The following is a 24,079-nucleotide window of genomic DNA, read 5'->3' on the forward strand; positions in this document are numbered from 1 at the left end:
AGGTAGGTAGGTAGGTAGGTAGGTAGGTAGATAGATAGATAGATAGATAGATAGATAGATAGATAGATAGATAGATAGATAGATAGATAGATAGATAGATAGATAGATAGATAGATAGATAGATAGATAGATAGATAGATAGATAGATAGATAGATAGATAGATAGATAGATAGATAGATAGATAGATAGATAGATAGATAGATAGATAGATAGATAGATAGATAGATAGATAGATAGATAGATAGATAGATAGATAGATAGATAGATAGATAGATAGATAGATAGATAGATAGATAGATAGATAGATAGATAGATAGATAGATAGATAGATAGATAGATAGATAGATAGATAGATAGATAGATAGATAGATAGATAGATAGATAGATAGATAGATAGATAGATAGATAGATAGATAGATAGATAGATAGATAGATAGATAGATAGATAGATAGATAGATAGATAGATAGATAGATAGATAGATAGATAGATAGATAGATAGATAGATAGATAGATAGATAGATAGATAGATAGATAGATAGATAGATAGATAGATAGATAGATAGATAGATAGATAGATAGATAGATAGATAGATAGATAGATAGATAGATAGATAGATAGATAGATAGATAGATAGATAGATAGATAGATAGATAGATAGATAGATAGATAGATAGATAGATAGATACTGGAGGCCTTGCCCTTTGTAAAGGGTGGGCACCACTAGGTTGGGCACCCGGACCAAAAACAAAAACAAAAAAACAAGAAGATGGAAGCGCACAAGGAGAGAAAGAAAGATAAAACGCACAAAAAAGAAAAAAGAAAAAAAAACAAAAAAACACGCAAAGGCTAAAGTCAGGAGGTGGGGGGGGGCGGGTTCGCTCATCGGCCTCGTTCACTTCCGACTCTGCGGTTTCGCGCTTTTAGACACAGTGCTCCACCAAAGAGTTAGTCGACGCTTGGTTCGCAGCATCCCCTCGCTCTTGACCTTGGAGCTGTCTCCTTCGTCGTCCACTGCAGGACCGTGAAATCCGAGCGCCTGTGGGAATGTGGTGCCCTGTGTCGGCATCGGATGGAGTCTCTGGCACGACATCACCAGGTGCTCGATGGTCTCCTCCGCGTCGCCACACGCTCGGCATATTGCTGCCTGTGCTTCTGGTGTTGCATCGAAGCGACGGCGGTACACCAGTGTTCGCAGCGCTCCGGCACGGGCCTCAAAGAGCAATGCGCTACCCAGGCCGTTGTCAAAAATCTTTTCAGGTCCGATGCTGTTTTTGCACTCGCGGTACACAGCCAGTGTCGGTTTTTCCGCGAGCGCCTGCAGCCATTGGCGATTCTCTTTTTCCTGGACCCGTCTCCTTGCCTCCTGTTTCCATGCCGTTGCCGATTCGGCACTTATGGGTGTTCGAACCCGACCGCGGCGGCTGCGTTTTTATGGAGGAAAAACGCTAAGGCGCCCGTGTGCTGTGCGGTGTCAGTGCACGTTAAAGATCCCCAGGTGGTCGAAATTATTCCGGAGCCCTCCACTACGGCACCTCTTCCTTCCTTTCTTCTTTCACTCACTCCTTTATCCCTTCCCTTACGGCGCGGTTCGGGTGTCCAACGATATATGAGACAGATACTGTGCCATTTCCTTCCCCAAAAATCAATTATTATTATTATTATTATTATTATTATTATTATTATTATTATTGGTGTCTGGAAAAGTCCATACTTGCCTTCTATCTTGTGGAGGCGCTTCACCCATGTAGTGCGTAGGCATGTCGCAGCGAGGTATTCAAAGACCCGCCTTGCCCATCGGTTGCGGCTCATGAACTGCAGTCGACCGCGGTACTCCAGCTTGCTGCATGCCTCCCTTGCCTCAAAACTAGACCATCCTAGGTCGCCTTGAATGGCTGCATTGGCCACCCGTCCATGAAATCCGACTGCAGTGCGGCCGACCTCTGTTTGTCTGCGCTCTAACCAATTTCTGGTGGCTGATGGGAAGCAGACCACCGCGTTGGCGAATGTGAGTCCTGGCACGTGCGCGAGCTTCCAGAGGTCGCGGACCATGGTGTACTGGTGGCACCCCCACAGGCACCGACGTCGGAGGATGCACTGCGCTCGAAGTGCAGATTGACGGACCTTGGCCTCGTGCAGTCTGAACATGTCAGTCTCAGCACACAAATTTATGTCCAGGTATTTATACGATCTGTCGACTGTCAGGGTCTCTTCATTCAACATCAGCGATAGCTGATCAGTCGCCTCGCCTGCCAGCTGAACAACCCTGCATTTTCGCTGGTTGAACTTGAGGCCAAGGCTTCGCAGCTCCGCGGCACAAATGTCTAGCATTTTTTGCACATCCTCGTGTTTTCTCCCATAATTACCAAATCATCAGCAAAGGCAAGAGCCGGAAGTCGGCTGGAGTTGTCAATTCCTGTGGTGCTGTTCTTCAGCTGCGATTTGCTTGCCGTCTATTAGCAGTGCGATAAAGCAACTCCATTCCCGCTCTTCCTCGCAAGAGTCGCAACCAGCCCCTTGGTCCCTCGGTTGTGTATGGTACGGTGTGCCCCCCCCCCCCCCCCCCCACCCCCTTGTCCCATGCAAACATTGACAAAGGCGCAGGAGTCACTGTCCGCTTGACAGCATCGCTGTGACGGCTGAAGGCTCCTAGCTTTGTTAAGCACGCACATCCACCCGCGCACCAAGAAAGCAAGCGTGGCGCACACAATGAGCACGTGGCGCCGCTCGTTCCGATGCTCCATTCCCACCGCAGCGGATCTCCATGCCGCTTCTGCGGAAATATGCGAACTACCACTTGTTATGCGAAGGCCCCTTTCCTTTGCTGGCATTCTTGATGGCGCCGAAGCGTCGTGGGCCTCCGCCATCCGACATATCCACGACGAGCCAGTGGGTTAGTGGTCCTGCCAGTTAGCTGAAAGAAATCTCGTCATCCTTCGAGGGGTGACGCGCAGGAGCGGCAGGGAAGGAAAAGAGTATCACGCGATAAGGACAAGGGCTCCCGTGGAAAAAGAGAGCTTTCGGAATGTTTTCGTTATGTGTTTGTTTTTCTTTTAGCGAAGCCCTGGGCTCGAGGTGTGGTGAACTTAAGGGGCTGTGGCTGCCTTCATTGGTTATCGAAGCTTAGGGCGGGCCTATAAATATGACCGCACTAACTTCTTTGTTTGTAAAACTTACAAAAACGCAAAAGCATTAGAAGTCACAAGTCAGTCTTGTCTAGTTTAGCTACAGGCTCCTTGCAGTGGCTTGTAATTCTACAAGTACTTAGGCTTTAACCCGTGGGTCGATAAGTGAGGTCTTGTAGAGTGTTTTCTCTGTGTGAGAATTTCCTTTTTTTTTAGTTAGTTCGACCGTCTGTGTGACTCTGCTTCTGTAACTCAGCTCGCCCTTGTACATTTATGTAAATATATTTCATCTCTTCATCATCTGCATTCGTCAACCATCCCCATCTTCAAACACTGCCTGGAGAGGTCTTGTGCCCCTCCGAAGAAAAGGAAAAGACCATGCCTAAATTTACTACGCGGCCAGTTTAATAATGCATATATCGTTTTATTTCAAAGCCAAATAACTATACTTCATAGCACAGGTTACACTGTAACCTCTGTTATGCAGTCTAGTTATTTGGCTTTGGAAAAAAAAACGATATATGCATTAGTAGAATAACCGTGTTATAGGTATTTTTATTAATACCTTTGAAGTGTTGCACCAGCTCACGATGCACGATAGGTGGAAGTCGTGAGGCATCGCTCGAACAGCGGCTGTAAACGACGGCGCCATCATTTGCCAATGATTTGCCAATGATTTGCCAGAAGACACATTCTGAGCGAAACAGCGCTCGCAGACAACGGACGAGAACAAGGAAGACACAACAACGCAGGACAACACAAAGGGGGGACAACATATATAGCACTCTGCGAGCGCTGTTTTGCTCAGAATGTATTTCAACCAACTCGCCCAGCAGGCGCACTTTGCCAGGAGACCCGGCTCTGACTGAACGGTTCGGCATGGCTCACTGAACGAGAGAGAAACCGCCGCTCACTTTTACCGAACCACTCGTTCTGTGCCGCACTTAGGGAGAGAGGGAGTGGAAAGGAAAGAACCATGGCTCACTCGGTCTTTAAAGGAGTGGCTCAAAAGACCCGGCTCGCTCCTGAACGACCCAATCACCGTTACAGATTTGAGTGAGCCGTTCAAATGAGCCGGTTCACTTCAGTGAGCTGAGCAGTTCCGAGCCGCTCCCTGAAGTGAGCCGTTTTGCCCATCTCTAGCCATGGAAATTCGGTCGCAAGTCGAACAAGTCACATGGAGCAAAACTCCGGAGAGAGAATTTTTTTTTTAATTTTAGGACAGAATTCCGGAGGAATCCGGTCGTCTGACAAAAGTTGGAAGGCGGGGTCAAGGTTCTTCCAAAAATGAAGCTATCCCTTTTCATCTTTCCTGGGAGAGCTTTGTTGGGCATGAGGGGCGCTCGGCATAACCGCTGCCCCCTCCCTACCCCAACTGCCGTAAAATGAATTGCCATGCCACCCCTCCGCCTCTCCCCCCCCCCCCCCTTCCACACACACACATAAAAACATCCTGGCAGGTCGCGCTTCCTGGGAAAAGCATTGCTGTAGTCTTCGTTGTCGTGAACCCAACACGAGAGCCTGGAGTCCTGAAGTTTAGACATGGCATGCGCTCTTTTCCTCTTGTATGCTTATTGTGGAGAGAGAGAATTTTTTTTTTTTTTACTCGGAAACTATGGCTACATTTCTTCCACGTGAGACCGGGGAGTGACAGTCCATGGAATGAAGAGCCACCGCTGTCAGCTGGAAGAAATGCGCGGGCGCACTATTGCGAACCACCGCATTCTGTACTGTAGGACGAGATAGAGGCGTTAATGAAATCATAATTTGTTCTGAGGAAAGGAAATGAGCGGCTGTTGCCCATTCAGTGTGGGCACCTGAACCTCGCAGTGTGGGAAATGATGAAGGAGCCGAAGACTACAGTAGTGGAGGGCTGGCCCATACAATGTCATTTGAATGCACTGCCTTAATTAGCCCAACACACAGGCGTGTTTTACATTTTCTCCATCAAAAGCTTTTACCGGGATTCAATCAAACGATCTGGTCGTGCTCAGCGAGTCTATCAGCGAAAGCCACCAGCAAGCAACGAGTAGTGGACTGATTTCCGGAAGGCAGTTTCGCACGCAGTCAACTCGACTATGAGAATTTAATTGACGTCAATGGACGGGAACAAAGAAGGAGCGTTGCGACACGTAGCTCGGAAACGTAACGTTAGCTTTTGCAAATCATTCGAATTTTTCAGCGTGAACAAAATTGGGTGACGATTTCCGATTACCCCTATTAGTTTAATTATTGCACTTATTTACTCTGCGGTACATACGCTGTCTCCAATATATTTCTGCCAAATGGAAGGTAATGGAGATTTCTCAACTACCGCTTGGAGCGTAGCTTGTCGTATTTTAGTAGCAGAAACAGAAAATGTGAGCATATTGAGCAGGTCACTGTTTATCCCTCGATGCGCACGCTCGCGAACTAAGAAGTTACGAACGGTTCTGCCAGGTTATCCAATTTCGGTTTGACTCCATTTCTACTAGAAAATAAGCCATATGGGCAGTTTGAAAACCTGTTTTGTTCTCGTCAAGTGGAATACCGTATTTTCTTCTTTTAATTAATTAGATCGTGTTGCGAACAAGCGACTTATGTTCATCGATTTTTTAGAAAAAAAAAATTAATTTCAATCACGGAAATGAGAACGCTCAATAATTTTACCCGCTAACACTACTACGCCACTCATGCATACTTGAACGCATTTATTTCCATTATGACACCCCACATAGCGTTTTTGTTGCGCAAGCGAAATCACCCGTCTCGCATAATGCCCCACCCCCATTGCGAGCTGTCTCGGCGCGATTATTGCGTCCGCCGCGTTAACGGTCCGAGCTCGCATCTGACAAGTTATTCGCGGGGAGGGAATCCAAGTGAAAGGAGAGAAGCGCAAAAGCTACGAGGCAAAGTCATAGGTCTCCTCGAGTTGGCTGCACTTTCTGCACCAGTTCGGAAGTGCAGCACTCTCGCGCTCGATTTGACGGTGCAGCTAGCGCCACCTGCACTTCGGCACCCGATTTGACTTCGTGCTGCACTAGCCTCCGGGCGAGTTCTCTTCTCGGCGTTGAGACCATGGTTGAGACGGCCGCGTACCCGTGAGAGACGCGGCATCTGCGCCGTGCCCTCACCAAACAGCTGAAATGACAGTGCGCCTACGTGTGTGCATGTGCGCGTGTGTTGGTGTACGCGCGTAAGCGACCGGCTGGTTCTCATCTTTTTGTCCAGCCTCGCACGTCGCTTACACCATTTCTCTTTTGTGTGCAATTATTATTATAGACGCAGCACGATGGGGCGCTTCCATAAGAGGCATATGGCGAGATGTTTTATAATACGTGGGTGATCGCAACGTTTGTGACTCGCTGCAACATCAGTACCTCGACTGGGCTTGAGCTCGCCGTCAGTCCACACCGCCTGCCAGTTAGCCTCTGACAGACACGTCACCGTCCGCCGAAAGTGAACGCGAGTTGAGTTCAAATATAGATCAGGCAACTGTTGGCGGACAATCGCAGTCACTTTTCGATAGAACGGAAGTAGCCCGAATCACGCGTATGAACTGTAAAAGATCGTCTCAAGCGGTAGTCTGAATAACCTCTCGAATCCAATGTTTGTTGCCTCTTCAAAATATCCGTCAAATCAGTGACGGTCGACCGGCCTGCGCCACTTTGCACAACACAACGGAAAGAACGGTGTCAAATTCACCACTTTTGGAATTAAAATTTCATAGCCGCTCCACGAGATGCGCCACTTCGAGCGAATGCACAGCGTTCAATGCAGCTAGCACAATCTCGCGCATATGTGAACACACACGACAAACACCAACACATAGCCGCAGCAGACGAAAGTTTCTGCACTCGATCTGGCCATTGCACCGACAGCACTAGTGTCAGGCTACACTCGCGCCGCAAGAACTGGCGCTGCACTGGCACGGCACTTTTGTGAACTAGTGCAGAAAGTGCAGCCAAATCGAGGAGACATATACCTGCCTCGGTAAACCGACAAAGCAAAGAACCTGCTTTTGTCCCTTTCTCACTTGCTTTTTCTTGTTTCGAAGTGCCTGGCTGTATGGGGACTATACAGAGTTGTGACATTTGGCTACGTCTGGTCTACTTTTTTTGTCTTAAGAGGGCATAAGGCTTGCAAACCCTCTCCAGCGCTGCACCCAACTTCTGCCCACAGGACAAGCCGCGCCGCAGTGGTTAATGATTTTGCGTTGCAGGGATGCTTACTCCCAGATTTTTGCAACCGGTCCATAGCAGCCGCAGTTGTAAGATGCTCCCAAAGCAACCTTGCCGCCATCACACGGAGAAAAGCACACCGTTCACAGCCTCTTACCAGACTCAAACTGCTTTATTTCAACACACACGCACGCACAAAGTAATAAACTGAGAGAGAAAAAGGAAGATAGCGTGCCTCTTTCGCACGTTACCACCTACAACGAGAGGTGTGTAAGTTCAATGGCAGTAGGTGAAAGGAGAAGAAGAAAGAAAACGAGGAGGAGGGGGCAACAGTCGCGCACTACATGCTTCACATGGGCGGTGCCTGCCCTCCCATCTTCATGGCCATCTTTGACATAATGTTCTTGATCTTCGGATTGGACTGGTACTTGCCGATGTTCAACGGGTTGCGACTGATGTCCTGGAATGCAGCAGCCACTTCCGGATCCTGCAAAGAGTACGCGGCGACGAGAGAGAGAGAAAAAAAAAAGAAAGACGCTTAGTAATGCGTCATACTCGCCATCGTGCTAGAAACAGCTCTCGGAAAAGGATAGGACAGGCAATAGGACAGCGCGAACCGCTTCCGCGCGGGGTCGCTACGCATGCGCAGATCGCTCTCAGGGCGCCAGATGGCGCCAGGTGCCGCCCAGTCGAGTGAACGGCTGCCCTCACTGCAATAAATTTTGTGAGTCAATCGGAACATAGCAAGAAATCGTAATGCTATACCGCACACCTTCCGAAATTGATGCCATGTTTTTTTTTATTTCCCGTCTTTTGTCAGTGCCTGAAGCGATCCCACGTACTAGGTTTCAGCCAATAACCAAGCGCGAATGCCGGGCAGGGCGTCACTTCAGCCAATGGGGGAAACGCAGGAAATACAACAACTGCATGGAATCGGTTAAGGAATCGTTATATTACACGACCCCAGCATGCGAGCGGCACGGATATATCGCGCTGCACCGTACACCGGAGTCTCCACTCCCATACGTACGTGCAGACTGCGCGCACATTGCCCCCCAGATGCATCACCTGAAAAGCAGCCAGAATTTCCGGATCCTGAAGGCAGTCCCCGAGCCCGCCGGGCATGCCCCCCGGGAAGCCCGGAAAGCCACCCATGTCGTCTTCATCCTGCAACACACAAAGTGCAGTTCAGTATAGCCACCAAACTCGGCACTGAAGCCGGCTCTCCAGCGTCGAATGCGTGGCGCGAAATTTCACGACCACGCAAAGGCACAAGCAAGGTGACGTGTATCGCGGGGGTAAAGAAGCGAAGGAACTGCAGTTGCTGACAAAGCCTCAATCAGCGCTGGGAATGAGACTGACGATCCTGAAACGACGTCAGTCAGGCGTTCCTTAATCCCGCTCATCAACCCAAGCGCCACATCACCTGAGACGGTACTGTCATCATATACTATGTACAGCTAAGGTCACAAACTAGATTGCGCGCCTACGTCAAGAGTCTTCCTCAGGCTATTAACTGCACAGATGGTAACATGTCAGTCCATTCGCTTGCTCCGTACAGCTATCTCCTGCATTTAAATATAGACGATATTCACTTGTATGTCAGAAATGAATTCAAACACCCTCTGTTGTCAAGGAAGCCATATGGATTCACTGCTTGTGGTGTTGGTAGGAACCGAGCCCGGGGCTCCGGCATACGAGACGGGGACGCTTCCACTCCGCCACGAGTGTTCGACTTTTGGAAGCGAATGAAGGCGCGCCTAGTCAATGAATAGATGCCTATAAGAAGCGTTTCTTCGAGATATGTACTGAGGCGTGCATAACTCATTTAATTATGAGCTTTTAAATTACACCTATAACCAGTTAAGAGAGTAGCAAATTACGTTTCCTGTGCATTTCCTTCGCGCATGGCGTGCAGTCGTAGCGCAATCATGCGGCACCCACTGAAACCCCCCCCAACACTCCATGTACGGCGATGGTCCAGCAGATAGCGCGGGTCTAGTGAATGCATATATATCTTAGGACACAACCTCGAGTTATGTACTAAGGCGTTGATGATAAAGTTTAATCAACAGAAACAGTGTCTAACCAAGCATAACCGACCTTTCGCCCCAACTACCGAGGTTCAGCCAAGTTGAACCACGGCCGAATTTTTTGTTTTCTCATTTCCTCTACGATATCTAGCGAGACGAAATTTTCCCGAACTCTGAGTGGGAAAAGTGATGATGCGCGTGAAAAAAAAAAAAAAAATGGCCTCGACTCTCCGAAACTGTTACAACACGCCGCCAGAGTGGGCTGTAAGCGCAGAGTCAGTGGGGTACGTACTTGTTGCTGCTGCTGCTGCTGCTGTGCTTTGTACTTGCGCTCCTGTTCCTCCCGCGCCTTGCGGACCCTCTCGGCCCTCTCCTTGAGCTCGCGCTCCTCGCGCTTGCGTTCCCACTTGCGCCGGTGCTCCTGAAGCTTCTTGGCCTGCACACACAGAGACAACACAACGCGTCAACGCCATCCAACCAACGGTCCCGCTGCACTGCGCTGAAAAAAAAAAAAATGTTCACGGGTGCCAGCGTCACGAGCCTCGGGAACATGAACGTTTGAGTGCAGTGGGGCAGTGCGGGGGCCCAAGGGCCTGCGTGTCCTAAACTCCCCTGTTTCAAAATAGTTTTCACCACCCCCACTCGACTCTCATTGGCGACCGCGATTCCCCACCGTCGCTCCCCACCGAATCACCCTCTCACCTCTTTCCCTTTTCCCTCTCTCCACTAAGCCTCTTCTCCCCCGAGGCTTCATACTCATGACAACGCCGGACATTTTTTCCTCTAATGGCGGTTCCAACGCCAGCGCATTATTAAAAGTGGGCACAAATGCCGCAATGAGAGCGGCGAGTGGATTACAAGTGACGGTTAGTCCTCAACCTGCGCCCTTTTTCAAAAACATACAAGCCACCGCCTTTCCTCCCGGGCCGCGCAGGGCGCTCTTGTAGCACACCCCTGGTTCAACTCGCAGGCTCTGGAGGAGCGAGGGCTACACAGCTCCCCTCATTCCCTAGACTCGATCCGAACGAGCCACACGGCACGACCCCAAAAGCAAAGCTGCTTGACCTGCATACTTTTGACAAAAGCTGCACGCTCCGCTTCTCGTTCCAAGTTGCGCTCTCTCTTAACAGGCACGCGAACCACGGAGCCTCGGCCGAACAAGCCGGGGCAGGGAAACCGCCTGCGAGTTTGTTTTCGCAGCTCAAAAGCCGTAACTCTTTCGGCAGCTGGGAAAGAGCGAACTTGCGCTTACGCTTCCGTAAACACCTCGGTCCGAAACGGAGAAACACAAACCGACACTCGAGAAAGCAACACAGCCACTCCTGCGCTGTGTTGCCGGTACACATGCGAGTGACGGCAAGCGAATGGTACACATGCGAGGACGTTTTTGCAGGCTAGCCGGTGCATTACTAGAACTGGTTTTGAGCGCAGAAAGACAGAACAGGAAGGCAGGACGTGCAAAAACGTCATCATAAGTTATGTCTCTAGTTACCGCTCTGTCCTTCGTTCCCTCCTCTGCTGTCTTTCTGCGCTCAAAACCAATTCCAGGAATGGTATACACTATACGCATCAAATCCAACAAGGAACCACGTTCGACGTAGTGCGTTAAAAATCCACGTAGGAAGAACGAACACTTTAAAGAGTCGGCGGTATCTCCAGCTGGCTAACGCGAATACATGTGCACCACGTAGGCGCAGCAGAGAAAAATAGAAAATGGTGAAGTACTGTTAACTGCGCGCTGCCTGCGTCTAAAAGCTGCGTAAAAACTAGGGGCTTTCACAACCAACCCCCTTGCTTCTGCAACGAAGTCTGCAAGCGCAGTTATTGCAATGCTGCAACAACGAGGAACGAATGTACGAGGGGACAGACACGTCAACGCAAGAAATTCCCTATTAGTTTTTTGTGGTCCCTTTTTTCCACTAAAAGAGCCCTCTTTCCTCTTAAAGTCAGCAGGAGTCCCGAAGTCGCGCGTCTCACATTTTACGTCACAGAACCACAGGCTAGAGGAGAGAAAGCGAAAAAAAAAAAGGACTCCCATACACTTTTTACCGTTGTGCGACAGACAACAAAATGCAGGCGATGCACAGCGAGCACAAAGTTTCTCCGGTGCGGGCGCTTAATGCCTCAGAGGCAGCAAGCACCGAGGAAGGGGGGGGGGGGGGGCAGTGCAGCAGGGCAGCCCACTGGCGCTGCACTGATGGCAGAGGAAAACGCCAAAACACATTCCAGTGTCCCGAGTGGGACACACCTGAGAGGCGCGGTCGCAGGAGAAAGCAGCGAAGGCTAAAACAAACAACACAACGACGAGAGAGAAGTGAGGGGCGGGCGACGCCATGCATCCGACCACACAGCCTGGCAGGAGACCAAGGGTCGGGGTCCCAAACTTAGGAGCCCACCCCTTCCTCGCACTGCCCCTCACCCCCATCCCATCATCGCGGAGCCAGCGGGCGGGAGAGGGGGCGATGGAAGGAGGGAGGGAGCACACACAGAGAGAGCTCGAATCCGGAGCCCGGCCGGCTGTGCAGCAGCACCACAGCGGGCGACGGGACGAAACCAGGGCCTAGAGCGCGCGCGCTCCGCGGGGAACTTGGGGTAGGGACTGGTCGCCGACTGTGTGGACGAACAGGCGGCAGGTGCACGACCCGCGCTGTGCCGTACCGACGCAAGGGACGCGGAATCGACGAACGCCGGGGGCGGAGTGAGGACGAGAGCGCCGGCGACGCTGCAGAGGAGGCATGGCACCGGCGGCGGACGAGCAGAAGGTCAGCTTGGACGCCCGGGGCGTGCTCATCATGCTGGTCGCCCTCGGAGGCATCGTCGGCCTCTGGGTGAACGGTGAGTGCGCGCCGCCCACCGCCGCTCGAGCAGCGACAAGCGAGCGCCCCGACGCCTGTTGACCTCCTCGGAATAGACGCAAGGTCGCCCCACCGCTGTGTCCCGGCCACGGCCCGGCGGTCTGTAGGTTGAGTGAGCTCTGTAACGGCCGCTTTGTGCCGGTCGACGAGGGGCGAGCGGTGATAGCGACGCCCTGGCGCACATAAAGAGCGGTTTTCACGGGTTACTAAACCTACAACGGACCCTCGTAGAAACTAAAGCGTGCAGCAGCACTCGAAAGATGTTGACACAAGACCATTTTCTGCGTGCCTTTTCCTCCTTTTTTGTTATGCTAGAAGAATCACCCCCGATTCGAACAACTCGCAACCTTAGGGCGCCGGATTTGAACTTCGCGCGCTCGCGGGCGCGTACTATTCGCGGCTGTCAAGGTGCGCCCGAGAACGCGCGCAAGCGACAACGGCGCGTGCAGACTGGCGCAATCTGACAAACCGCCAAGCGAAACCACCTTCTGCGGGGACCTTGAATGTGTCACGAAAGGAACGGGTCACGCTAGCTGCAACATGCATGTATGGCGAACTTGTACCAACAAGCGCACTAATTAATGAGTGAATCCTACCACTGGGTATGCAGGCGTAATTGAAAATAATAATAATAAATTCTTGGTTCGAATTGCCGCAGAATACCATCTTTGACGTCCACTAAAAGCATGACGCATATTGCTCGATATCTGTTGTATTCTAGTTATCCTAGTAGGCCGACCTCCAAGCCAAAAAGTGATCTCTGTTGCGGAAGGGTGCACTGGTCACAGATAGTACTCAGCAGCCAAAGCATCGCAAGCTTCCAAATTTCCGGAACGCCTAAATTAACACTAATTATTCCGCAGCTGCCGGCCTATACCTAGCCACTACGACGAGCCCGTACGCGAGCGCCCGTGAAACATTTACTCTCCCAAGGCAGCGTCTGTTCAGGTCAATCGTGCATACCAGCGCACAAACAGGACTCTACGTAGTCACAAACAAAAGTTTGTGGAATGCGGATTAGAGGAAAAATCATTCTCGGTCGCCTCGCTAGTCGGTCAGATGGTATTTTTCCTGTGAATAGAGCCCGCATGTGCACTTGTGATTCAGTACTTTTCATTGACTTGCTTTACTCGGCCGCACAGATTTTTTTTTTTTCCTGAGAACCCGCAAAGTTGTGTCCATGACTACGTCCGCCGGCAGCAAACCACTCTCGCCATTCAGTAATGACGGCCGAGGAACAGTCCAAGCCACAGCCGAACTATCGTAGGACCATGCGCTCGGAGCACCCGGAGGCGAAGACGCGCCCAAATCCCAATCATGCGTAATGCTATCTTCCTGGCTGCGTGCCAAGGTCAGCCTGATCGGAACCGACTGCCGCTCGAAAAGCTCCTCTCTCTCGTCACACACGCGCATCGCCCGACCTACGTCACCGGAAGAGCTCGGGCTTCTTAGTCCCAGAACTGGACATGTTCCACTGGGGCCACGGCGTGGTGTGGCCGCCGCAGACGCGGGGCGCGCCTCGCCGGCCATTCCGCATGCAAGGGGCCGGCCGTGCGGACGGCTGTCGCCGCCGTCGTCGTCACCGCGTGCGGCAAGGGGAGACGCTCCGTCCCGCGGCGGCGCTTCACGCTATAAATACGCCCCCGACGCCCAAAAATAAAGCGCCCCGCCACTTGTTCGTGGTAAGCGGCGGCGCTAAATGCCGCGGTTCCCCTGACCAAGAACAGCGCCGACTAATCAAGGCGTGTACGACAAGAACATCCAACACGCACACATCCTGGCGCGAGCGCTTGCCGACGACGGACTGCCGGATATGGTCAGGGGGCATTAGGGAAACGGCGCGTTATGCGGGACGCGCTCACAGTGGCACGAAGCACTGCTGCGCTTTCTCTAGACGGGCAGAGTACCGCCTCCCAGCAAGAAGAGCTGAAGGCACCGCAGACATATCAATCTTGCCGCAAGGCTCCGTCCACGTTCATGCTGCACTAACAGTGCAAGGCGGAGGCGCGGGGTCACTCGGTGCACACCCGACTACGCGCGATTACATCCTGTTTTTCGAGTTTCTAAGTAAGGCAGCTGTGCATGTAGGAACACAGTGAGTAATGTGGCAGGCATGCAATGATGTATGCAGCAATCAACGAGAAAACGGGACAAAAAGCGCACACTTTCAATGCTTGCTAATGCCTCCAGTGTGCCACTGTACGATACGAGCAATGAAGTACATTGGGGTAATCTAACCGTTCTTCCACTGAATGGGGTCTTGCGAGCGAGTACTCTTACGGCTGGCGCGGGTCCAAACGCGAGCGTGCCTGCCGTGAACGCCTGATCACAGCACCCTCCGCACTATCAGCCTTTCATATATGAGCCTAAGTGAGAAGTCTCAGTTATCAGCGCCCAGTAGGCTGCTCTTCGGCGCAACGTCGGGACGGACGACGTATTATTAAGCGCCGACGACGGGCGTGAATGAGTGCTGGCCACGGTGGTGCTGGCTACGCTTAGGTTTGGGTTTTGTGGGGTTCTGGATGGCTCTGGATAATATCGACCACCTGGGTTTCTCTAATGTGCACTAGCTGACATCGCACAGCACACGAGCCTCTAGCATTTCGCCTCCATTGAAGTGCGACCGCCGCTGCCGGGATCCAACCCGCGTCCTTCGGATCAGGAGTCGAGCACTACAACCACTGAGCCATCGCGGTGGCTACTGCTGACTGGGGCTTTTACGAGTCCTTCAAGCCGGCAAGTGATCACGAGTGTTCGCTTCGCGGGCATGCTTCAATGAGCATGCGGTCCAGTGGTCAAGACATCTACACGAAAGCGCAGTTAAAACGCGAACTTCGCCGATAACCGATCTCGCTCGCCTGTGAGCCGAGATAGGTCGAGGCAACCGGATGCTCAGGGCGATTCGCAAGCAGCCACCTAAATGACGGCGCCGCGTAGCGCGCTGCGTGCACGGTGCGTTCAACGTCCAAGAGTCTGCTTGCATAATGAATCTGCGATGGTGGCTTCTCGCGCCGATTGCAGCGCCGTAACACTCACCCTAGTTAGAGGAATAAGCTTTGACCAGGGTGCCCAGCGCTTTCACGATGCCATATACCCAAGCACATCTCGAAGCACGCCTGTTCGCGCACTGCCGAAGCCACGCGCAGCGAGCGTTTACGTAACTAGGCCGTGATATTGGACGTTTTAACATACCGGAGACGTACTGCCGGAGACGCATACCGGTTCTACGGACGCCTCCCGCGCACGCGCAGTGACATGCGTGCGGCCAGGCGGAGCCACTGCGCGTGCGCAGGAGGCGTCCGGTAACAGGGTTACGTCTCCGGTACGCTAAAAACGTTTATTAGAAAAACGTCTATTAGACGTTTTTTAGCAACCGGAGACGTGTCAGCGGAGACGTATACCGCATACCATCGTCCGGTAAACCGGTATACGCCTCCGCTAATGCGTCTCCGGCATGCTAAAAACGCGTATTACCCAACCAATTTGTTGACAGAAAGTCCGCGTCAGCCGATGATAAAACTGCCACCGTTTATCCCGTCTTCCTCGGAATCGTTCATAAATGACTCAGTGAGACCCATGAACTCCCATCGTTCCCGCTTTTTCGCATGCCGCGGTTTAACTATCCGTTTCCGTCCGACCTCGCTGACGGTTTCGTTCCATTGCTACGCACTGACGTCACAGGGCAGGGTTTCTTGAGGGGACCACCTCTTTTTACTCTCGGGGAGCGATACCTTTTTGCGATCAGCGCAAACGATCAGGTGACAGCCCCAGAAGAGCTTCCAGCGCCGACCACTCAAAATGGCCTGCAGACGGAGCGTCCTCGTCGAAGCTACACGGATGATCTTCAAAGGGGTCAGCAACACAGGGTACAAATCAAGTGTTAAATTCGACAACGCCGCGCGAACGGTTCTTGCACAAAACCGGTCGAAAAGGGCCTGACAATAATACTGGCTACAGTTCTAGCGCAAGCAAAAACAAGGGCCCATCATGGCGCAGCAACAAAGGACTGTTATAATAGTGGTTTTCGTGTGTGATCCGTCCAGCAAAGCAAGAGAAGGCAGTCGAAAATGACGAAATGTGTTAATAACAATCAAAATCGCGGCAGATGCAATGCTTTAATGTGGACGAGTGCAAGAATGTGACAGTTTTGTTCTATTTGTTTTCCTTTGCAGAGTTCATGGTGTCGGAGGACAACTATCCCCGTAAGGTCATTTCTTACTCTCCACAATGCCTTTACCAACTCTGGGTTCTGAACAAGGCTTTTAAGCATTCTCTGGGCATAAAACAAGCGAACAACACACACCAACTGAACAGTCAAAAGTTACCTGGTATACATGAACACAATGCAGATGTGTACATCTGATATGTAGTAGGTAAGAGTCGCAGCAGACTGAATATCATTTGACAGAGCATGATTAGGGCTTATGCCACCGTGCAATGATAGCTGAAGCATCTAATAGACCCTTTAAAGTTTCCTGCACCAGACACCAGTTTGAGTCGCTTTGCTTGAAAAACAGTACAAAAGAGGTCTGTATTAGCTACAAAAAAAAAAAGGAATCGAAAGAATGACTGGCATAGGACAGAGTATACGCTCTCTGTAAATTTATTGTCAAAAACAAAGAACTGCAGAGGAACATCACATGAAGACATTGCAGCTAGCCGCATATGCAGGAAGGCAGCTCTACTTTTTCACGAATCTAGATGGTGCACAAGGAACAACATTCATTAAGTAAAAATCAATAGGCAATGGTGCCCTGAAAACTGAACAAGTAGAGCCAACCAAAAATCCTTTTTATGACCAATTACCACACGGTCAATCTTTCAACAGCACAGTTCATGGTTCGTGTTGAGGTACCTTAGCCAGCAGACCAGACTTCAAGGAAGGCCAGTTTGCATGCCATGTCAGTGCCCTCGGTCACTCCACCTTAGAACAGCATTTGCCTTGTACCATGGACAACCAATACCATGGTGCAAGCCGTGAGCACACACGACTCCGCGGGAGCCCAGTTTTGCTCCTCCAGGGGGCTTCCGGGGGAAGGTAAATGGACCAGGTCCGTACGCTCATAAGACTGCGCAATGCCCTGCCCCTCCCTGCGCGACAGCGGGCTTCGTGTACGTGCCGCCCAAGCGGGGCGGCGCAAAAGCACCGGAGCCCGTGGTGCGCCAGCCCCCGCGGCCCGTCCTGCTGACGGTGGAGGACTGCGGAAAGCTGGCGCTCGAGGCCGTCCGAGAGTACGTCGAACGACACCCCATCGAGAGGGACGACTCGGCCGAGGAACTACCGGCCTCACGCGACGACGAGGACAAGGCTGCCACCAGGCGAGTCGCACCGTTCCTCTGCATCCCCTTCCCAAGCCGCACAGGCTGCTTGAGGCGTTAGACAAATGTGCAGAGCCGCCACGAACCACTGACGCCACTAGGCATCAATGGTTCAGGCACACACGGGTCGCACTATCCATTCCAAAACGCAAATTCCATAATTCTCAACAGGAGCCTGGTAAGCAAAATTCGGCAGTCATTAAAGAACCACAACATAATACAATCCGCAATCCGCTGCCGTGATTTGCTCCTGCGGGGCGCCACTACGCAAGCGCAGGTCGCCTTGAGGGTGACAGACGGCGCCAGGTGCCGGCAAGCTGCGCGCACGCCTGACGCGTCGGGGTCATTCGGGACGTGCGCACTGGCGGCGCACGGAAGCGGATCACGGCAACGGATCCCGCCATGAGATAACTCCACTGAGGGCATGACTGCAACCAACAGGCTCACTTGGCCGCATGTTTCCTCTCTCTGCACACAAATTCCAATACAAAAATGTAAGGAACGCGAGTAATTAATGCAAACTTAGCATCGAAGTGCAGATTACAGCATTTGCCTAAAGCAGTCTCGCCGTCCTGTACAGTAAACGTTGAATAGTCGCGGATGGCGTTGAACTAACAAAACGCACGGCGGTACCGTAATTACATTTGTAGCGCTCATTTGACTTGGCCGAACCACCACATTAAGAGTAGCATCTGTGACGTTGCTGAGGAACTCCGCAAACTCTGGCACCCATGATTGCAGAGTCTCTTATGCTAGTCTACGAAACCAAGAGAGAGGAAAGACAGTGAACACACTGATTGGAACTAGGTTACTGAAACTGGGTGCCCACCGGGGCTGGGAAAGCACCGGACAGCCATCACAGCGGAGGCGTCTTTCCGTTGCAGTGAGGAAGAGCCTGCCGTGCTGGACGAGTTTCGCAGCCGAGCCAAGGCTCCAGACGAGGAAGCCGCAGCAGCCGTCTCATCAGAGGAAGAACACGAGGAGGAACCGCCCAAGAAGCCAGCCGTCGAGAGCGAGGAGGTAAAGGTCAAGCCGAAAAAGCCCAAGACACAGGCGCCGGCAAAGAAAACTGCCAAGAAAACCAAGAAGACCACCGCCTAGGTCGCAGAGAATCCACAATACGATCTATGCCTCCTGCCACCTGCCCCTAACCCACACGACCCCAGACCCTTTCCAACCCATGCCGAAAGATTACCAGTTCCAAATTCCAATAACCAATTCCAGATCGTTTTTCAGTCACACACCAAGTGCTCAGGTCGTGTAGGTAGCACGGCGTCCCCTCTCATTCAGACCTCGAATGAGGAATTGCTCGTCTGTTGGAGGTATCACTGCCCGTCTGTGTGAAGACGCTGCATTGTCGTTGTCTGCAGTGATGTATGCAATACGACGGTAACGTTAAATAAAATATCAAGAAAAGTAATAGGAGAGCGTACGTTTACTGTTAACGCGTGTTCGCGCAGAGAAAATTGGCATTGTCTTTAAGCTCTACAATTGCACATAACCAAGTGTCTGTGCATTCTTGCACACTCGACGAGCAAATTACCGAACTCAATGGCATGCCCAGGCACACTAATCAACGGATAATGTCACGATTTTGAAACGTGTTAGGGACTCAAAGTGCTGTGCCAGAAAGGCAAGCACAGCCCGACCGCTGCCACAAAGAAAGGATGTAGATGTACACTGAATCTCAACCTGCTCTCACGAGAATCTGCGAGAGCAACCTCTGCAACCTGTGTAGGGCGAGACCCATCAGTTTCTCTTCTGCGACACTGTGTCCCGACTGGCAGATCAAGCACCACAGAGAGCACACTGATAGTGCACTCACTCTTTTCACTTAAGGCCTGAACCACGGCTTGAATTACGCTTTCAAAACTGAAGCAAAACGAGCCAATTAACCAGCCCATGAGGACATAAGCATGTCTTCACAAGTTATATCAGCTGGCTTGTGCGTGCTACGACCACCACTCGGGTCACAGCAAGCAGCCAGTGCCGCAAAGATCGCAGATGTGACCTTGCCTCCTTGGTGCTAACGCTTCAAATCGGGCCGCAGGAGGCCGACGAGGAAGAAGGCGAATCGGCGGGACAGGAAACAGAAGAGGAAGAGAGCGCTGAGGCGGAAGTCCACGGTGCGGAGGGTGAAGAGGAAGGTGAGGAGAGCGGCGAAGAGGCGGCATCGGAAGAAGAGGCCGCATCGGAGGAGGAGGAAGAAGGCAGTGAGGAAAAGGAGGAAGAGACAGCAGAAGAGGAAGGTGAGGAGGAAGGAGAGTCCCAGGAGCAGGCGGAGAGTGTGGAAGAAGCCAAGTCGGGGCCCCGGTCACGCAAACATATTGCCGACGTGCTCGGCTTTGCCGAGATCGGCACCGAAGAGGACAAAGAAGAAGAGGCACTCATCGAGGTCATCCTCAAAGAGCTGAAAAAGCTCTCTGTGACTGCCATCGAGCCCATGGAGAAGCTCTACAAGTTCAAGGACATCAGCACCAGGCTGCTCGGAGGTAGCTATCAAACCTTGGCCAGGGATCTGCGTTATATATATGACCACCTTAGTGATATGCATCTTTAAGCATATGATAAAAGCGTTAAATTACCGTTAATCACTGAAACATGACCCGGAATCAAATTGTCCTGCCTAACATCTACGGAACAACTATTCTTGCCAACAGTCAAAATTATACAAGGGCCAAGTACCGACTTGGTTAGCTAGGAAGGGGAACTCCCCATTGATCGGAAAATTAAGTTTGAAGAGCGGCATTACGCCAACACTACCTTCGAATGGTTCTCTTGCCGTGTTCCATTAGGAATATTTTGCAAGGGCGGACGGAAGCAGCATGATTTGATACCGCACGCACACGATTACAGCGCATTTATGGCTAGGGCAAGGATTCCTCACCCTGCTCCTTCTTCTTGCCTCAGATGCTGAAATATTCAACAAGCCTATGGCACTTTTCCTTGGGCCCTGGAGCGCCGGCAAGAGCAGCATCATAAACTACCTCCTGGGGACTGAGCACACCAAGGCGGGCCTCAAAACAGGTGCGCAATATTTGTTACTCACTGCTGTTGCAACAAAAGGAGCTCCCGTTAGTGACATGATCTCACTCCTGATATAACGCAGGTCCGCAGCCGTCCGACATTGATTTCACCATTGTTCACTACACTGACAAGCTTCAGCGGCTAAGCGGCACTGAAATGGCGGCGCATTGGGCCTTTTCAAGCGTCCAAAAGTTCGGCCAAGGCTTCCTAGATCATTTCAAAGGCATTGGCCTGCCTCACCCCTTGCTGCAAAAGGTACGCCTCACCCTTAGTGTAGCCCGAGAAACCGAAGGGACACACACAAGCTTCTTGGAACGAACGTTACAAAAGCTATAGCATAAGTTCACCTAACAGTCACCCCTCGTCGCGGTCGTTATCTTTCAGGTGACCATCGTGGACACACCCGGCATTCTCGACAAGCGCAAGATAGAGAACTACCCATTTAACGACGCCTTCCAGTGGTTCATCGACCGCGCCGACGCCATCTATGTCGTGTTCGACCCCAGCAAGCTCGAGATAGGGGAGGAAATGGCGGCCCTCCTCGACCAACTCAAGGGTCGCGAAGCCCAGATTCGCTTCATTCTTAACAAGGCCGACTTCATCCAGCCCCACGACATCATGCGCATTACGGGACAGCTGCTGTGGAACGTCTCCCCGCTGCTGGGCAGCAGCGACGCCCCGGTCATCCACGTCGTGTCCATGGCCTCCCGGCCGTTCCACGCCGGCGCACCCGCAGAGTTCTTCGAGGAGCAAGAGCTGACCTTGCTCGAGCACTTGCGCGAAATAATGGACGAGCGCGTCGAGAACACCATTGCTTTTGCCCGCCGGCATGCCGTGCGAGTGCGCAATCATGCCAAGCTGGTCGACTGCTACCTGACCACGTTCTACAAGCAGAAGGGGATATTCGGAAGCAAAAAGAAGGTGGCCGAGCAGATTGCCAAGGACCCTAACAAGTACCACATCTTTGAAGGGCTCAGCCGACTCAGCAACGTTAGCCGCTATGACCTTCCGGACCCCCAGCTTTATTACAAGTTCTTCAAGCTGAACCCAATGTACGACTTCAAGCCCCTCACTGCCACCTGCACTTACTTCAAGGGATGCCCACTTGACAAGCTGGACATTGCAATTGCCTACGACTTGCCACAGCTGCTGGGCAAGTACAATGACCAAACAAAACTGAAAAAGGACCATGACAAGTCCCCATCAGGACATGTTCCAGTGCCATTGACGACCGGGGAGCGACGAAGCTGAAACACCACTGCTTCAATCCTCAGATCTCTCCATTAACACCTTGGCGGAGGTGGCTATGCTAAGCTGTACCTCTGCATCTAGAAAGTTGCCTACTGCCAGTGACAGCGCCTACTGTTCAACAACAACTGCAGGTCAAAGGTCAGCTCCTAGGAAGCGTGCTGAATAAGCATTTACGCAAGCTATGATGCTACACAGTATCTGTGCAGTGGCAGCTACCCAGGCAAAGGCAATTCACTAGATGTGGTCTTTGCAGCTTTGTGAATTGCAGCCCTGCTTTCCACCCCGAGTGGAGTACAGAACGTGTGATTCTGATTGGACCTTTCGTTTCCCCTCACTTATCTGCATTCTGGTAGGATGTACTGCAAAGCCCCTGGCTTCCAGATGGAAAGAATATGGTGCTGTTCTTCAATCATTCTGCTGCTTTTCTTCATCAATTATCAGAATGAGAGGGAAAATTCTTGTATGCAGAAGGCCCTTCCTAGATGCAATGATTAAACCTGTGAGCAAGCAAGCAAGCTATAGCAAATAAACCTTGTCATCAACAGTGTGATGGGTAAGATGAATATAAGGCTCTTGGGGCACGTTTTCATGCAATTAAAGGACAGACTAATAGGTTTGTTATGGGTCATTTCACGTAGTTTCATAGAAACATTACTGAGATGCTACTGCTCATGGGTCATGTTATACCTGCCCTCTTTATCACTACCCAAACGCAAACAACAAAAACTGAGCAGCTGGTATATTAAACAACTGCTAGCCTCCACATGTAGTAAGGTCCTTTCAAATGTTGCCCGTTCACCATGAGTTCTTTGATAACTAATGGTGCAGGTCCTTGGCCAGACCAAATGCATGTTTGAGTGCAAATTCCACACCACAGAAGATCACAACAATATCAAGCACTTCTGTGTGCAAATGCTCAAGGCACAGTTATTAGGGCGGCTGAAATCCATGAGGCTTTGCCAAGCAATAAGCAAGCACTCTGAGGTTCCAGTGATGATAAGGACACATTCCCTGCTGTCTGTGCTCTGTGTTCCTAACAACAATAAACCTGATGAATTACATTAGTTTTATGGCCAATTAAGTGGGCAAAATAAACCCATTTGGTAAGCACACTACACGCTAACTAGAAGTACATCTGTCATTAATTCTCACCAACCTTCCAGCTTCATAGCTTGCATTTTGAATTCAGAGTTCACTCACTTTTATCTGAATGCAACCAACATTATGACAAAATCTCAGGGTTTCAGTTGCTCTTGATAGTAATGCACAGGAAACTAATTATTCCATTCAACTAGACTGGTATTATGAGAGAAATCGGCTTACACTGGCACCATTTAATGACACATTAAAGACTGAGGCTTAGGGCATGTTCAAAACTGTGAAAAATAGCCACGAAAGTGGTTTTAAGAATGTCCACTACAAGCCTTGCAGTTTAGCTGTTTTAGCATGGATCTGTGATATGATATGGCTAAGCTGCCTGGGGTGCACTGTCCTTTTTTTTTTTAATTTTCTTTTGAAGGCAATAAAGATGTCCTACACAAGCCTCTAAAGCTATGTCTTATTTCTGGTCACTTGAGCAACCTTTTGCATTAAAATCTCAAGGTCATTTCAAGGTAGAAAGATACCTGGCAGAGAACTCTTACACAGAAATGCATTCCCACCTCATGCTTCTACATGTTATGCAAACAAGCTCTCATTGCAAAAGTGATAGTTTAGGCCATTATGCACAGTGAAATTTTCCACATAAATCAATAGAGTGCACAGAAAAAGCTGCTAAGTGCAATTAAAGTTGTGCTACTGCCAAGCTGATTTGGAGCAGCTAGAGAGCTCTCTTTAAGCGCTTGGGAGCAGCAGAATCAGCATTTTGGAGCAGTGTAGAGCAGCTCTGCTCCATTTCTAGACATAGCTTGTCCAGCAAGCTGCCATTTTGAAAGAGGTAATCATAACGGAAGAAGGTGAATTCTGGCTTCTGTTCACGTCTAGTTAGAGGTGAATTCTAACTGCCCCACCAGAATCGCTTGTCTGGGGTGCATTGGAAAGACTATATTCAAAATATTTTACATACATTTCTACTTCGTGAATGCTGCTGATACCTGCAATTCCGAGGCTTGCCTGTTTATTTGCAGTGCATGTGTTCTCATTAGAACGATGTTCTTGGCCAGCATTCCCACGTGTCAGGGAGAGTAACGCACATACCGGCACAGAGAGCAAGAGGCATCTTTAGGCTCCTTCACTTTGCGTTAGGATAGAAGCCCAATACAGTAACACAGCTGTTATGTTTCCACGAGCTGTGTTTCCCTCGCCGCTA

At 50.9% G+C, this 24,079-nt stretch overlaps 2 protein-coding genes across 3 annotated transcripts in view; one reads left to right on the forward strand and one right to left on the reverse strand.

The window, feature by feature from the left end:
- Nucleotides 1–7,439: 7,439 nt before the first annotated feature.
- LOC144128661 (hsc70-interacting protein-like) overlaps nucleotides 7,440–24,079 on the reverse strand; it is a 40,135-nt gene continuing 23,495 nt past the window's right edge. For both annotated transcript variants that reach the window (XM_077662242.1, XM_077662243.1), the window contains exons 10-12: nucleotides 9,612–9,755; nucleotides 8,355–8,453; nucleotides 7,440–7,773 (exon numbers count right to left, since the gene is read on the reverse strand). In XM_077662242.1, the coding sequence (XP_077518368.1) occupies nucleotides 7,636–7,773; nucleotides 8,355–8,453; nucleotides 9,612–9,755 (381 nt within the window). In that variant the 3' untranslated portion in view covers nucleotides 7,440–7,635. The remainder of the gene's footprint in view (nucleotides 7,774–8,354; nucleotides 8,454–9,611; nucleotides 9,756–24,079) is intronic.
- On the forward strand, nucleotides 11,835–23,062 carry LOC144128660 (sarcalumenin-like). The gene is made up of 8 exons (XM_077662241.1): nucleotides 11,835–12,154; nucleotides 16,347–16,376; nucleotides 17,277–17,493; nucleotides 18,378–18,513; nucleotides 19,544–19,985; nucleotides 20,404–20,520; nucleotides 20,603–20,775; nucleotides 20,905–23,062. The coding sequence occupies exons 1-8, from the start codon at nucleotides 12,055–12,057 to the stop codon at nucleotides 21,769–21,771; spliced, it is 2,082 nt and encodes a 693-aa protein (XP_077518367.1). The 5' UTR covers nucleotides 11,835–12,054; the 3' UTR covers nucleotides 21,772–23,062.

This window comes from Amblyomma americanum, chromosome 4 (genome assembly GCF_052857255.1).
Source record: "Amblyomma americanum isolate KBUSLIRL-KWMA chromosome 4, ASM5285725v1, whole genome shotgun sequence".
NCBI classification, from domain to species: Eukaryota; Metazoa; Arthropoda; class Arachnida; order Ixodida; family Ixodidae; genus Amblyomma; species Amblyomma americanum.

What these genes read in the sequence shown, in the direction of transcription:
- LOC144128660 (XM_077662241.1), top strand. Translation starts at nt 12,055, where the DNA reads ATGGCACCGGCGGCGGACGAGCAGAAGGTCAGCTTGGACGCCCGGGGC. An exon ending in CGTCGGCCTCTGGGTGAACG is followed by an intron (nt 12,155 to 16,346) that starts GTGAGTGCGCGC and finishes TTTCCTTTGCAG; the next exon opens with AGTTCATGGTGTCGGAGGAC. An exon ending in CAGCACCAGGCTGCTCGGAG is followed by an intron (nt 19,986 to 20,403) that starts GTAGCTATCAAA and finishes TTCTTGCCTCAG; the next exon opens with ATGCTGAAATATTCAACAAG.